General features: G+C 36.4%; 1 protein-coding gene across 1 annotated transcript in view; it reads left to right on the top strand.

Annotated features, from left to right (window-relative positions):
- The window catches only part of SH3GL2 (SH3 domain containing GRB2 like 2, endophilin A1), an 88321-nt gene extending 74871 nt beyond the window's left edge, over positions 1 to 13450 (top strand). Inside the window, exons 5-9 of the mRNA XM_052701119.1 lie at positions 1677 to 1810; positions 2754 to 2912; positions 4769 to 4872; positions 7930 to 8063; positions 10354 to 13450. Of these exons, the coding sequence (XP_052557079.1) occupies positions 1677 to 1810; positions 2754 to 2912; positions 4769 to 4872; positions 7930 to 8063; positions 10354 to 10553 (731 nt within the window). The 3' untranslated portion in view covers positions 10554 to 13450. The remainder of the gene's footprint in view (positions 1 to 1676; positions 1811 to 2753; positions 2913 to 4768; positions 4873 to 7929; positions 8064 to 10353) is intronic.
- Positions 13451 to 14506: the final 1056 nt, after the last annotated feature.

Below are 14506 nucleotides of genomic sequence, written 5' to 3'. Positions count from 1 at the left end.
ATGTGAAAGACAACCCACATTCCAAACAGCAGGTGCTTGTATATTACTGGCAAAAAAACATAGCTAATGGTAGTACCTATTTTGAAGAATAGTGTTTTGTAGCTGAGAATTTTCTCTTTCAAATAGTGTTGTTATCTATTGTAGTTTTCATGAAAATAAGTAGGAGGCATTACTTTCAGTGTGACCTGTTTTTTGTCCTCAGACAAAAAAATTATAACTCTTGCTACTGTCTTCATTACAGGCAAAGAATTAAAGCTAATAGTTTAAAAAAAAAATAAATTTAAACGTAATTCCTTGTATTTTGGCCTTTTTTTCCTGGCCATCTTAAATAATTAAGGCACTAGTTACCAACTGTTTTTTCTGTAAAGCCTTTCCCCTTACTCAAGTTTCAAATGAGTTTACAGCTGCCGGAGTGAGACGTGTTATACCAAGATTTTATATCATGTTCATCCACAGCAGGAGTCTAATTAGAAGAGTAATATTTGCAGCAGGTTCCCTTATCTCTGTCATAACTGCTCAGGCTTCTCTCTTGCTATTTTTATCTGTCAACACTGAACACTCAAGTAGGATTTCAAAAATTCTATTTCCTATTTGAATCTTCACAGTATATTGTTTCCGGCTTAAAGACATCAGCAATAGAAAAGGCACTATCTTGCTTGTTGACTAGGAGCTGACTATCTTGGCTGATGTGGCCTTATTTGTACTAGAGATTATTTAATTGTGTGTTTTTTGTTTTTTGTTTTAATTGGTTGCCTCTTACTTGCTAATTTTCAAATACATTCTTAAAGGGAAAATGGAGAACTAATGGAATTTAGTTTGTGCAGATTGCTCTACATACCTTAGTGACTATATTAGCACACGGCAGAATAGATATAGGAATTATTTTGACATTCTTAACCAATCACAGCTATTGTAACTGTTTGTCACTCTTCACCCAGATTTGGCAGACTCTTTAGTTTTACTGTGCATCCCTGGCATTCATCCCCTGTTTGGGAAATAAATGTCTTCCTGATTTCTTGCATTTTTAAGTTTTCAGACCCTTAGTATTCTTTGAAAGTAGACTTTCTTCCACCAACTTACACCTTAAACTGGGAGAGTATTTTTTAGCTTCTTGCTTTTATTTTCGTTCAGAGGAGATAAACCAGAACAGTAATTTTTGTGAACCTCAGACAGCTAATTCTTACTGACTTTTATTAACTTTGCTAAGTGTATGAACTTGGGAGTTTCATTAAATGAATCTTTCATCAAATAAAAAGAAAACAGTGGTTAGCTGTTTTTACATTTGAAATTGACAATGTTTTAACTGATACAAATAGGAAAATTTTGACTTGCATAAATACTCTTTGTATACGAAATCTAATGTTGAGACCATTCTGGAGCAAATAAAGATGATTATTTTCCAATGCTTCCTTCAGCACAGCAACAAATGAATGCATAAATTGATGTGTGAGGAGGCAGACTGTATGCAATGTGAATTCTCAAGTTCAGCTGTGTCACAAAGCATAAGTTCTGGGGGCTGTGCAAGTGTAAAATACTTGTTACCCTTTCACATGGTGCATCATACTGTATTTCTTTCCTAAACTTGAAGGTGAAAATGGAATGCTAACTAAATCCATGAGTCAGTTATGTGCATTGGAACCAAGTTATTTTAAGATGTAGTGAAAATCTTTTTTCAGGACCAGCACTTGCAGATGTGGGAGAAGCAATGAAGGAGCTCTCTGAGGTCAAAGACTCTTTAGACATGGAAGTGAAACAAAACTTCATTGACCCACTTCAGAATCTCCATGACAAAGATCTGAGAGAAATACAGGTATTGTCATCATTGTGGCATTTTCATAGTGCCAACCTTACGGAGCGTATCTATATATGAATATATTTACTCTGTGTGTATATATACAAAATCTGTTAGTTGTGTACTTTAAAAAGAACTCTTAGATTCACAAATGATCTTAGTCTCTTTTGCTTTGAATTTTCCTTTTCATGGCTGTCTCTCTGTTCAGAGTCAGGAAGATCAAAAATGAACTTTTTGAGATTAGCATCATCAAACCTTGGTAGGCATTAACACAGTACTGTAATTTGTATCATCTACGTACATTCTGTACCATCTGTGTGAAAAGATCATTGATTCTTTCACATGGTTAAATAAACAAGGAACAAAGATGTCTTAGGCAGTCTGATACAATTTACAAAACTGATAAAGTAATCATAATAGATGACAAATTGATTTTTCTGAGGAAAAGTAAAGATCTTAAGTTTTCTGACTAGAAATATTACCTTTTGGCCAGTGTGGCATGGCAAGTGCAAAATGGAATGACAAGAGTGATCTGTCAATTAATACACCAGAGAATTTTCAATAGAAGATAGCATTAAGATACTCTGATGATCTGATGAAAGTAATTAAAAGTGTATTCTGTGTTGCTTTGCTCATGAAAAGTGTTTAGCAAGCCAAAGAGAGTTTAATGTCAGAAACTTTCATATATTTAGTATAAGTATCAACAGTATTTATTCATTGTATGTAGCCTGTTTTAGTGCTGAATATCTTTCATATTTGGAAAGTAGTAAAAGAGATGTAAGACCACCTAATTGTACTGCTTTTTCTGTCTCAGAAAGGGATGACATATGGCAAACAGCACATATTTGTAAATGTACGTGGTGTATCAGTTACATTACAGAGAGCCCATGGTAGAGAAAGGCAAGGGGAGTTGGGAAACACTCTTTATTCTTATTTATTCTTTTGCATTTTTGGTTTTCAGCATCACCTAAAGAAAATGGAAGGTCGGCGTCTGGATTTTGATTACAAGAAGAAAAGACAGGGCAAGCTCCCTGATGAAGAGCTTCGCCAAGCTCTAGAGAAGTTTGATGAATCAAAAGAAATTGCTGAGTCAAGCATGTTCAACCTTCTGGAGATGGATGTGAGATACCCCTTGTTTATACTCTGAGCTAAGTGAAAGATGCTGGTTCAGCAGTGAAGGCAATCTAAAGGAGTCTAAAGCTTCTAAATCTGTTGATGCCATAGAGTCCTATAACTTTAAAATGAGAAAGTACTTCCTACTTCATTGCACTCAGTGATAGGCTCAGAAGCTGTGTTAATGTACAGCATGCGCATATGAGACTGATTTAATAAGTACTTGATGGATAAGTGATAAGGAACATAAATCCCCTATACTACCACTGTGCTTCCTAACCAAACAGTATTAGTTAAAAAGACAAAATATCTTCCTTCTTAGAATGACATAAATGCAAATCATGATTTTTACCTGGCTGTGGTTGTGGAGTTTAATCTGAGGCTTTTGCTCAAGTCCATATGCTGCTGAGAGGACTGGTAAAGATCAGAGATGATAAATGCACAACTGTCTTGATCTCCGCCCTAAAGAAATGCAGTAGGAAATAGGAAAGCAGAGTTAATATGACTGCTGAAACCTGACTATGAAGCCTACTTTTTCGCTTAGAGACTGGTTTAGGATTTTGCATCTATCAGGTTTTTAAATTCTCTTTGTGTAAGTAATGTAACTGTAAAATCAAACTAGAAATAAATCTACCTGTTCTGGAGGAAAAACAAAACAAAACAAAACAAACAACTATACATTACAGTTGAAGTTTGTTGTTTAAATAAATGACTGGATTTATTAAAAGTTTAAATTCGCACATAACTTAATAGCTCATTTTTGTTTCCTGAGCGCTCTAAAGGAGATATTAAAAGAATGAACACATTTGCAAAATGAAACTAGTGTATTGAATTTTCAATTTTAATGTTTCTATTAAGGGACTACCCTATATGACCAGATAGTCCAGGCTTTTGATACACCACTGAGGCATTGTGCATCATAGAAACTGCTGAGAAATACATGGAATAATAGAATATTAGAATCATAGAATGGCTTGAGTTGGAAGAGACCTTAAAGACCATCCAGTTACAAGCCCCATGCCATGGGCAGAGTTTCCACCCACCAGATCACCCTGCCTAGGACACCATCCAACCTCCAGAGATGGTGGACCCACAGATTCTCTAAGCAACCTGTTCCAATGCCTTACCTCTTCCATAGTGAAAAATTTCTTCTGAGGTTCTAATCTAAACCTATTGTCTTTCAGCTTAAAAGTGTTCCCCTTTGTCCAGTCATTGTCAAAGTGTAGAAAAACCTCTCTAAATCGTTCTTGTAAGTGCCCTTTATTAAAATACCACAGTGAGGTTTCCCTTCGGCCTTCTCTTCTCCAGGCTGAATAACCTCAGCTCCTTTGGCCTTTCTTCATTGGAGAGGTGCTCCCCTCACAAGAGTTTTCGCTGGTCTGTTCTTTATGAAGTAAAATGCTGTCTGTCTTCACTACAAATAACCTATATCCAAAGGAGCATTGCATCTTCTGTAACCCAGAATACAAAAGAGGGATATCTGTGATCCTTGTGGTTTTGTGTCCCTCCGAGACACCAGAGGTTGCAATGGAGAAGATGTATTATGCTTTAATTTTAGTCTCATTTTGACTTTCTGAGTGAAAGTATTTTTGGAACAAAGAAGATCTGTAGGCTGTTGTTTATGCAGATAGACACTGGAGATAATCAACAGAGAAGAGCTTTCATCACCATTCCTGATCATGTCATAACCAGACATGGTAGTCCATAAAGGCTAATATGTAATTGTTCTTGAACTACAAGGAGAAATAAAATTTTTGAAGAAAAAATTAAGGCTGCCCTTGCAGTTTCAGTGTGATATTGTTTGTTTTCTGTTACTGATGTGTAATGATGTGACCTAAGATATGTTTTCATGTCAATCATCAGATTGAACAAGTGAGCCAGCTTTCTGCTCTTGTACAAGCCCAGCTGGAGTACCACAAGCAGGCCACACAGATCCTTCAGCGAGTTACTTCTAAGCTTGAAGACAGGTATTGCTCTTTTTCTAAGTTTATTGAACTGGTTTTTATGTGTTGCAGAGGCAGAATAGAATCTATGAATAGAATACAAAAGCTTGGTTTTTTTGGAATGTGGTAATTGTATGGTTATGAAAGGAAAATGATCTCAGTAGGCAACCACAAATTGAGATTTATGTATTTCAAAGATGCAAATACTTCTGAGTATGACTGAATGAGATCTGAGTTGAAGGCAGAATCTCACTACACTAGGGCTATTAATTGTATTTAATTGAATACATATGTTTAGATGCACTGGATGCCAGTTGTACATACAATTTTGTTTTCATTTCCATTCATGTGAAGTTGTCTTTTCAGAGATTTTAATGTCTGCTAGAAAAAGAGTATATTTTACATTCTAGCTGAAGGGGATCTCCCAGTACCATGTAATTGCCACCTTGTTAAATAATCGTCAGTTTTTTTTTCCCAATCAAATCACACTTAACTGAGTTTACCTCTTCCATCCACTTAACTACGATTCGATTGCTAAATCAATGCAGTGTTTTTTAAAACTTCCTTTTTTTTTTTCTTTTTTTTTCTTTTTTTTTTTTTTTCTATCAACACAAAGTAGATTGTATGGCTTTGAGATGAGGAACGTAACATTTATTAAAAGTTCACCAATCTCCTACACATCCTTCAAGGAAACATAGCATTGATTCCACATGTTTCTGAAAGGATACTCCTAAAAGCTAGCCATGATTCCCTGTCTTCATATACTACATGAAGGCAACACTTTGGTTGCAGATAATTCTTTGCTGTTTTTTGTCACTTCTGTACATCTAGTTTCTGGTGGTACTGGATCTGCCAGTATTTGTTTTTTCAGAATATGTAGTCTGTAAGCCTCATCCAGTTCTAACTCTTGAAGTTTTTTTGAGATCACGAGTTTCTGTTTCTGGCTGCAGTTTACAGGCCTGCTTGAGGAGCTAACAGAATGATTTTCTACACTTTCAAATGAAGAATGTAATTCACATACTGCACAGAAAACATTAAAAAGTTCTCGGGTGTAGGTTGTTTTGTAGTCCATAAGTTATGCAACAAACTGATGATTCCTGTCTTCACAACAGATTTCTCATCTTGTGTCAGATAAGATGATTTCAGATAATTAATTTCAGATTATTAGATAATTATTTGTTCTTTTGGAACTTCTGCTGAATGGTCTTGCTTTGACTTAACTTCAAGGGCCTTGCATCAGATTACTATTACTGATTACCCAGAATAAAATAATCATAATAAAAAAACCCACCCTACATAAGCATACTGTGCAATCCTAAATTGTAAATTGTCCACTTCACACCACTGGGCACAAGTTAATGCATTGTGATCTGTTTGTGCAAGGCATTAAGCAGAGATGTCAAGCTGTTATTATTCAAATACCTGTCATTTCCTGTGGTAGTAAGCAAGCAACCAAGAAGAAATAATTCTTCATTTTTTTGATTGATTTTTTAGTTATGGACCACAAAATAAATAATGCTTTACTTTTAAGCTGAGCAAATCTGACTCTGTTCAATCTTACAGAATCTACAGTGCATATTGCTGATTTTGCAGATGATATTAAAAGATGTGAATGCACTTTGTTCATGCTCTTGTCTTCTTGCTGTTAAGAGCATCTTCTTTAAAATCATGCTCAAATAATTTTAAAAGAATGTGATATAAACAACAACAACAAAAAAAAAACAGCAAACAAAAGAAATTTAAAAACACAGTGAATTCAGGAAAGTCATGGAAAGGCTATTCCTTTTAAACTCTCTTTTTCAGCAAGCAGAAGGAAGCTTCAGCTATCAAGACAGAGAATCATGACAGAGCAGCTAGGAAACAGGAACAGTTTCCTTGGAGATATTTCTTTTCTTAAGAAAAAAAGCTTATGCTAAGCTTTTAGGTAACTTTTATTTAGTCAGTAAAAGTATCACCTTCAAGTTCATGAAATATGAAAAATGGTTGTTTCTTAACAGAAGTATTACAAGTAATTACTGGTTAAATCTATTTTTTTCAATGCTTTATGGTTTCAAAAAAAAAACAACAAAAAAAAAAAACACCAAAAAACAACTTTTATAAATGAATGAAATGCAACAAAGCCTTTTTTATTAAAGTTCCTTTGTTAACTTCATTGCTTTCTACTTATATATGTGAATTTATTTTGTTTCTGAAGAAGAAAGCAGTCTCTAGGATTGACTAATATTGGTAGTATTTTGAATAGTGAGGAGACTCTCGTTTTCAGGATGAGAACAGGTTAAGATATAAGCAGCTTTTTCAGTAAATAAATAAAAATATTTTATTAACCATGAATCTAGGGCCAGCCTAGAAAAGATGAGAGAAACCAACCTTTAGTTTGAATGGAGAGGTCTTGACTCAGCTATTCTTCCCTACATGATATTAGAAACAGTATGGGAAGTTGTTCTGCATAAATTGCTAGAATTCTGTCTAGCCAGGAATCTGAAAAGGCGCTCTTTGCTAGAAATTATGGATTTCTCAATTTGAAGAGTAAAATGAAATGAATGATGCGTAACATTTTTATTCTGCGAGTCAGGAAAACTTGAGTTGTGTGTCTCTATGAAGCAAGAATTCCCAATTACAGGTGAAAAAGTCTGCAGCAGAAGTCAATACGTTCTCACATAGTCTCCTCATAAAATGACAAGGATTGGCATTAAACTGCTGAACAGTCAAGGAATGACAGCAGTGGCAGCAAAATAACTAGCTTCAGTCAATCTAAAAATAAGTATAGAGCTATTCTCTAAGCACTGCTAGATCATATCACAAGGTTTTCTTCATTAGGAGCTCTTGTTATTGTTAAAAGGATCTTGGCCCAAAATGCTAATTCTTAAGGGAAAAGAAAAATGATTAAATTAGTGGCATACTCATGTCACATGATAATTTAAACTAATGGGTTAAACAACAATTACCCCAATTGCCAAAACTTGTTTAGACTGGCTGATCGACAAATATTAACTTTTAGCCTCAGAAATATTGTTTGATGCATCTCATCTGTTTGTTCAAGGAAGTAAGCCTTGACATTTGACTAATTTCATGTTTTCACAGAATAAAAGAGGCTTCATCTCAGCCCAAAAGAGAATACCAACCCAAACCTCGCATGAGCCTGGATTTCACAACTGGTGGTGACAATACCCAGCACAATGGAGGAATATCCCATGCCACCACTCCAAAACCAGCAGGTAACAGCAGTAGCAATGAGAACAAAGAAAAAAAAGGCCAAATCTAGCTGAATTTTCCTACAGTGTGGATGTTCCTCTTAGAAGCTAGTTCTTCCTTAGTAAGGAAAATGAGAATTAATATAATACAGGTGAACTATTTGAATTGTTTGAATTAACTACATTATTCTACTGAAAGACCTAGGCTGGTTGCAAAGCACAGTACAGAATTTTTTGTAAAACACTCATTTCCTCAGGCAGAAAAACATAGATGGATCATCCATCTTTGGATTAAAAATGTCCTTAGTACTAGAAGTAAAAAGAGTTACTGCCATACTAAACTCCTCTTGAAATACAGATCATAGAACAGGCATTTAGAAAACTCAGAGATCAACTGTAGTTTTCCAAAAAATACAGAACTCTGAAACACTGAAAATCTCCATAATCTTATACTACTTTTTAAAAACAGGCATTATGGTACATGTAACTTGAAATTAAAAATCACTAAACCGGAAACAAAGGCAAATGAGGTATGTTATTTGTCCATTGGTGAGCAGCATATACAAGGTGAAAACATTTATATCATTGTACTTCATTAGTATCTTCAAGATGTATTTCATTTCCTATCAGCACTTACTCTGAAAGCCTTATCACATGTTCCTCACAATAACATTCTTTTGATACATTTTATGATGACGGTCGTCCTCTTCCCAGACCCTGACCTCAAATATTGCAACTGACCTCATTGACAATTGCTAACACACCTTATGTTGCAAGATTAAATGTTTTTCACTAGATTATTAGTCAGGATTTTCTTCCTTCTCATAGTATCCAGTGTGAGTGTTTAAACTTCCAGATATATGCAGCAACCTTATCTTCGTTTGGCAACTGGAAGTGGTCTTGTAAACTAGTAGTTTTGTGATTATGTAGACAAGGGATGGGAGTTAAACTGGGGATTCCTTGTGCATGAGTTGTAGCTTCAGTCTTGTATAGTGAAAATCTCCATGTCATACCACCACAATTTTCTTCTTCACTTGTGTTTTTGTGGTGTCATGAACACTTCTTTGTGATAAGGTTGTACAAGCTGATATTCCTGTATCTCTCAGGCTTGTGCTTTTCCTTTCAGAGAGCAGTATTTAACGTTTTCTTGAGTAGGAGTTCTTTATTTTGAGGGGCTCGTTATTTTTAGAGAAACATCTTCTTTTAAAATTCCTTGATGTACATTGGTGTTAGTTTATTCAAAGATTTCCTCTTTGCATTAAATCTTGCTCTACTGACGTCTATAGAAATAGAATATTCTTATCCTAAAATAGCTCAAGCATGGATCTTCTAGCTACAAGGAGCAGTTGAAATGAATACTTAAAAAGTCTGAATCTGAAATCAATTCATCCTGAAACTGGTTCATGTGAAAATGTTGAAACACATATTCATAGAATTGGCATGATTTAGAGGCACATATCATTAGATTCTGACCAGTGGAAGTGCACAGACTTTCACTACGGAAAATCAGATAGAGATATAAGCTTAATACATTTTAGTGCTGATAAATCCTAAATATTTTGACTATGAACAATTGTGCTTTTGGTAAGCTTAAAGCTATAGAATCTTTGGGGATTGAGAGAGGATGGGAGAACAAGGAGAAAATAAAATTTCTAGATTTCATATAACCAATTAAAGTCTTATATAATAATTATAATAATATTCATTGGCCATGCTAAATGGTTTATGGTTAGATGTTCGTGAAATATCGTATTAGAAAGCATTCCATTTTGAACCTGTTCCAAACCAGTTCTGATGGCTCTGTAATCATCAGTCATTTCATAGGGATGAGAAGCTTTTCTTTGGAAACCTCATACAAAAATTGATGAGGTCAGGAGCATATACGCATAGCTGTACTAATGAAGATTCGAAATAAAGACACAGTTTTATTTTGCTGTTATTTTTAGATACCCTTTCACTGTTTCCCTGAGACATAGACAAAGCATTTCTGTGCCAGTAAAGCTGGAAATACATTTGGGCTTTTGCTTCATTTTTTGTGTTTTGCCAACAGATAAAAATTAGATCCCGAACTGATAGTACTTGTTCTTTTAAGTGTGGGCTTGAATGTAGTTTAGTTCTTTCAGTATTCCCAACTGCCAAAAGCTGGTAACTATCTTCTAATACAGTTTAGCAGTCCAGATTTAGATGCTGTCAAGGGGCTGTCTCATCACCATGTGAAATACAATATAAACAGCAAAATCTATACAAAATACAAGGTTAAAAAGGTAACTGCTGGGATTTTAAAACATTATTTCTTTCTGTTTCTTCTCCATAGGTGCTCACATGGATCAGCCATGCTGCCGAGCTCTGTATGACTTCGAACCAGAAAATGAAGGGGAGCTGGGATTTAAGGAGGGTGATATCATTACCCTCACTAACCAGATTGATGAAAACTGGTATGAAGGAATGCTTCATGGCCAGTCAGGTTTCTTCCCCATCAATTATGTTGATATTCTAGTTCCTTTACCCAATTAAGATAGCTGATCAACCACCTCTGTTCCAGATAGTAATGTCAGTACCACTGCTTTCAAAATGCTGCTTCTTACACCTTACAAGTGCAAATTGCAGTGGTTAGAATCGTCAAATCCCACTGAGCATCTTTGGTTTATGTGTTGTTATACTATGTAGTGGTGATGTGTGGTATCTTCTGAGCCAACATAGTATGGGTTAGACCACTTGACCACACTGGCCTGGTGGTAGGCAGAGTACTGCTGAGATGATGCTGGGAAGATGATAGCAAGCCAAACAGGTAACTCATGGTGAAGTAGCAGGAAGTGAAGATTGCATTGGGAAGATAATGCCTATCACCACTGTATTACTTTTCAGTCTTAGTTCTCTATAAAAAGAGGGAAAAGTTCTTGCCATTCCATCTTTCCCTTCCTAGTGATACAGTTCACATGAGTTTAACCATGACTAACAAGAATTGTATCTTCTGACCAAAATGGCTTGCTATTCTCACAGAGACAGTATAAATGTAGACTCTCTGGTTTCTCAGAAAGTGAACCACTGTACTTGTGCCCTTCTGGTCCCTGCTCATTTTTGTATTTTTGATTGTTATTAAAAGACCTATTTCCATCTATAGGTAAACTTTGAACCATAATAAGGGGATTCCTATAGCAAAAAGCTTGAACCATGAATTCATGAAACTACATGAATTTGCCCTTCAGAAACCTTGAGCATGCTCAATAAAATGCCAGTAGAAGGGCAGGATGGGGGATAAAACTGTTATTAGTTTTAACTGTTAACTGTTTCTTGTCAAGTTTTGGCACAAAATCATGCTGCTTAAGCACCAGATAGTCTTTGTAAACTCATTCACTGTGGAGGAAAACCAACCAAATACAATCTTCCCTACTTTCATTTCTGTCTGCCATGTGTTCTTCGAACATCATTTGTGTGTATTCTGCCCTCAATGAGGACTAAATAAAACTTATTTCTTTCTGTGTTGAGCAATTAAAGACATGTGGCTGTATATGCAAAAACATTTCCCCATATGTTTAGTTCACTCTTTTTTTTCCTCCTTACTGCACTTGGTGTGTACAGTGCTGTGCCTAGCCTCTCAGCGTTCTTTCAGATGCAAAAGTTCTATTAGTTTAGTAACACAAAGTTCTATTTATCTAAACTATAGAGACTCTTTCAAAGGTTTAATGTGCTGCTTTGAACGTGCCACTTCAGTACTGGATGATGTGAAATGATGACAATTCCCTATTGCTTAATATATAAACTGTATAATGGAATATTGATATTTCAAATAAATACTGAGAGAATAACTAGAAAAATTTTGTGAATTATTATTTTATTGTTTAAAAACATTTCGTGCTTAACTTTGGCTAACAAGAATTTTGTTTCAGAAAATGTGTTTCACAAGCCTTAATTGAAAATGTGAAAAAAAGATATTTTTGTATTATTCTATACCTATCTTCTCTGAATTTAAACCCGTATATGTAAAATGATCTTCATAAATAGGGTAGGCTGAACATCAAGCACATAAAGTTAATGTCATTATGATCAGCATGCAATCTTGTGGAGACAGGTTACTTCCTATTAAAGTGTGCTGCATTTCAAAAAATACCAAGTAATGCTTAGGCTTACTTAGTTTGTAATTGTATTTTGAAGGTTTTGTATCAGAGTTAAATAGGGTTTATATTCTTTGTTGTACAGATATGATCATAGGTTAGCTTTAGCAAAGAACTGGACATCCATCCACTGGTTTGTTCTTGGTACCTTCTCAGTGGGCTGGGAGAGAAAATGGGAAGAGAAAGCTTGTGAGCCAAGATAAATACGGGGAGATCATTTGCTTGTTACTGTCACTGACAAACTGACTTTATGGGGTTTATGTGTCAAGGTTTTGGTAGCAGGGGGGTTACAGGGGTGGCTTCTGTGAAAAGAACATAGAAACTGCCCTGTTTTAGATACGAGCCAGTTCCAGCTGTCTAGAAAACTCACTGCTGGACAGTGAGAGACACTCTTGTGCCTCTGGGAGAGCATTCTCAAGACATGGAGAAAGTGCTATACAGCAGCAGCAACTTTGTAAAGGATGGGAAATATTTATGAAGCTGTGTTGAAGCACTGCTTGGATTGCTGCAGCCTGTGGGAAGCCCATGTGGGATTAGTTTGGGAAGGACAGCATTCCATGGTGGAGACCCACATGGAGCAGGGACCATGGAGGAGCGGCAGAGATGTAGTATTCTGATCTGGCTGAAGCTCCCATTGCCAGTTCCACCTGAACTTCAGAGGAGGTGAAGGTAGAATAGGGTGAATGGGGGAATTTTTTTTTGTTTTCAATTCTCTAGACTACTAGAAACAGGAAATAAATTACATTAATCTCCGCACATTTATTCTGTTTTGCCCATGACAGTAATTGGTGAGTAATCTCCCTGTCCTTATCTTGACGCTTGAGACCTTACCCATTGTATTTTCTCCCCTTCTTCCATTGAAGGTTGGGAATGAGAGCAGTGTGGTGGAGTTTAGCTGCCCAGCAGGGTGAACGACCACACCAGCTAAACTTAGAGAAAATTTAGATTTGGGTAGTAAGAAGCAAGCAAACAAACAAACACATAAAGACTAACATATTCAGGTAACACTTTATAAATCTGACTCCATTCAATAGAAATGAACTCGGTCTTTATTTATTGTAATGTACCAGTAGGCTGACTACATGAAAAATTAGACTTTTACTCTGTAATCTCTATTAATCTTAGTCTCTAGTAGTCCAAATGCAGACTTGGAATTTCTGAAAGGTACTGCTATCTTGTTTCACTGGTTTATGAAGCTCATTTGCACCTCCGAAATTCTCTAGTCCCACTGAGCACCTTTCCCAGGTCTGTGCCCATTCAGGTTTAAGTACCTCCACAGGTGGTAACTTCATGGCCTCTCTGAGCAATCTTAGCCAGTGTTTGACAACCTTCACAACTAAAAAGTTTTATTGTGTTCAGGTGGATATTCATATGTTTTATTTGTGCTCCTCGGTTCTCACTCTTTCACTGTGAACCTCCAAACAGAATCTGTCTTCATCTTCTTCATTCAGTCCGCTGGGGTATTTGTACACACTGGTAAGATCTCCCTGAGCTTTGTCTTCTACAGGCTGAACAGCCCCAGTTCTCTCATCCTCCTCTCTTGGGGCATGATGCTCCAGGCTGGCTGCCATCACAGCAGCCCTTTCTGTTCTAATATATCCATGCCCTTCTTCTGCTGGGGAGCCCAGTTCTGGACATCGGACTCCAAATTTAACTTAGCAGTGCTGATTAGAGGGGAGGGTTTGTTCCCCAGCCCCACTGGCAGCACTGCCTTAAGCAGCCCTGGAGCTTGTTGGCTTATTCACTGCAAGTTTTGACGATTTCGTTCCACTAGGACTCACATGTCTTTCTCAGCAGAGCTATGCAGACTGCTGTGTCTGTTAGCTGCCTTGCTCTGCTCAGGATGCTGTACTTATACCCCACATAACATCTACGTCCAGTTTTGTATAATGCATAAACTCTTTTGTCCTACATGGAGACCCATATTGTCGTTAACTTTCACTATGGTAACATTCTTTTTAGACGTGACAGCATTATGTCATGTTTCCCTTTGTTGAAGCCTGTTAATTTTCTGTTGGTCAGTTTCTCCAGTCTGTTTGGGCCATTCTGGCTGGAAACAAAGTCCTTCGGTATATCAGCCACTTCTCACCACTATCATTAGCAAAGTCATAGAGGATGCACTCTGCCTAATTGCCAGACCATGAGGGAAGATGTTGAATGTGTTTGGACCTAATTTTGACTGTTAGGGTATATTACTTCTGTCTGGCCTACTGCTGGTCTTTGTGCCATCGATTCATAATGTGGCAGGTCCAGTCATTCAGCCAGTTTTCAGATCCAAATACATTAACAGTTTATCTATGAGGATGCTAAATTACAGACATGTTGTATGACTAAGAAAGGTTAGAAAATAATAAA

The sequence above is a fragment of the Tympanuchus pallidicinctus genome, unplaced genomic scaffold, assembly GCF_026119805.1.
Source record: "Tympanuchus pallidicinctus isolate F22 unplaced genomic scaffold, pur_lepc_1.0 scaffold4, whole genome shotgun sequence".
NCBI lineage: Eukaryota > Metazoa > Chordata > Aves > Galliformes > Phasianidae > Tympanuchus > Tympanuchus pallidicinctus.
The sequence above is the reverse complement of the archived record's forward strand: the minus strand, read 5'-3'. Positions and strand labels throughout refer to the sequence as shown.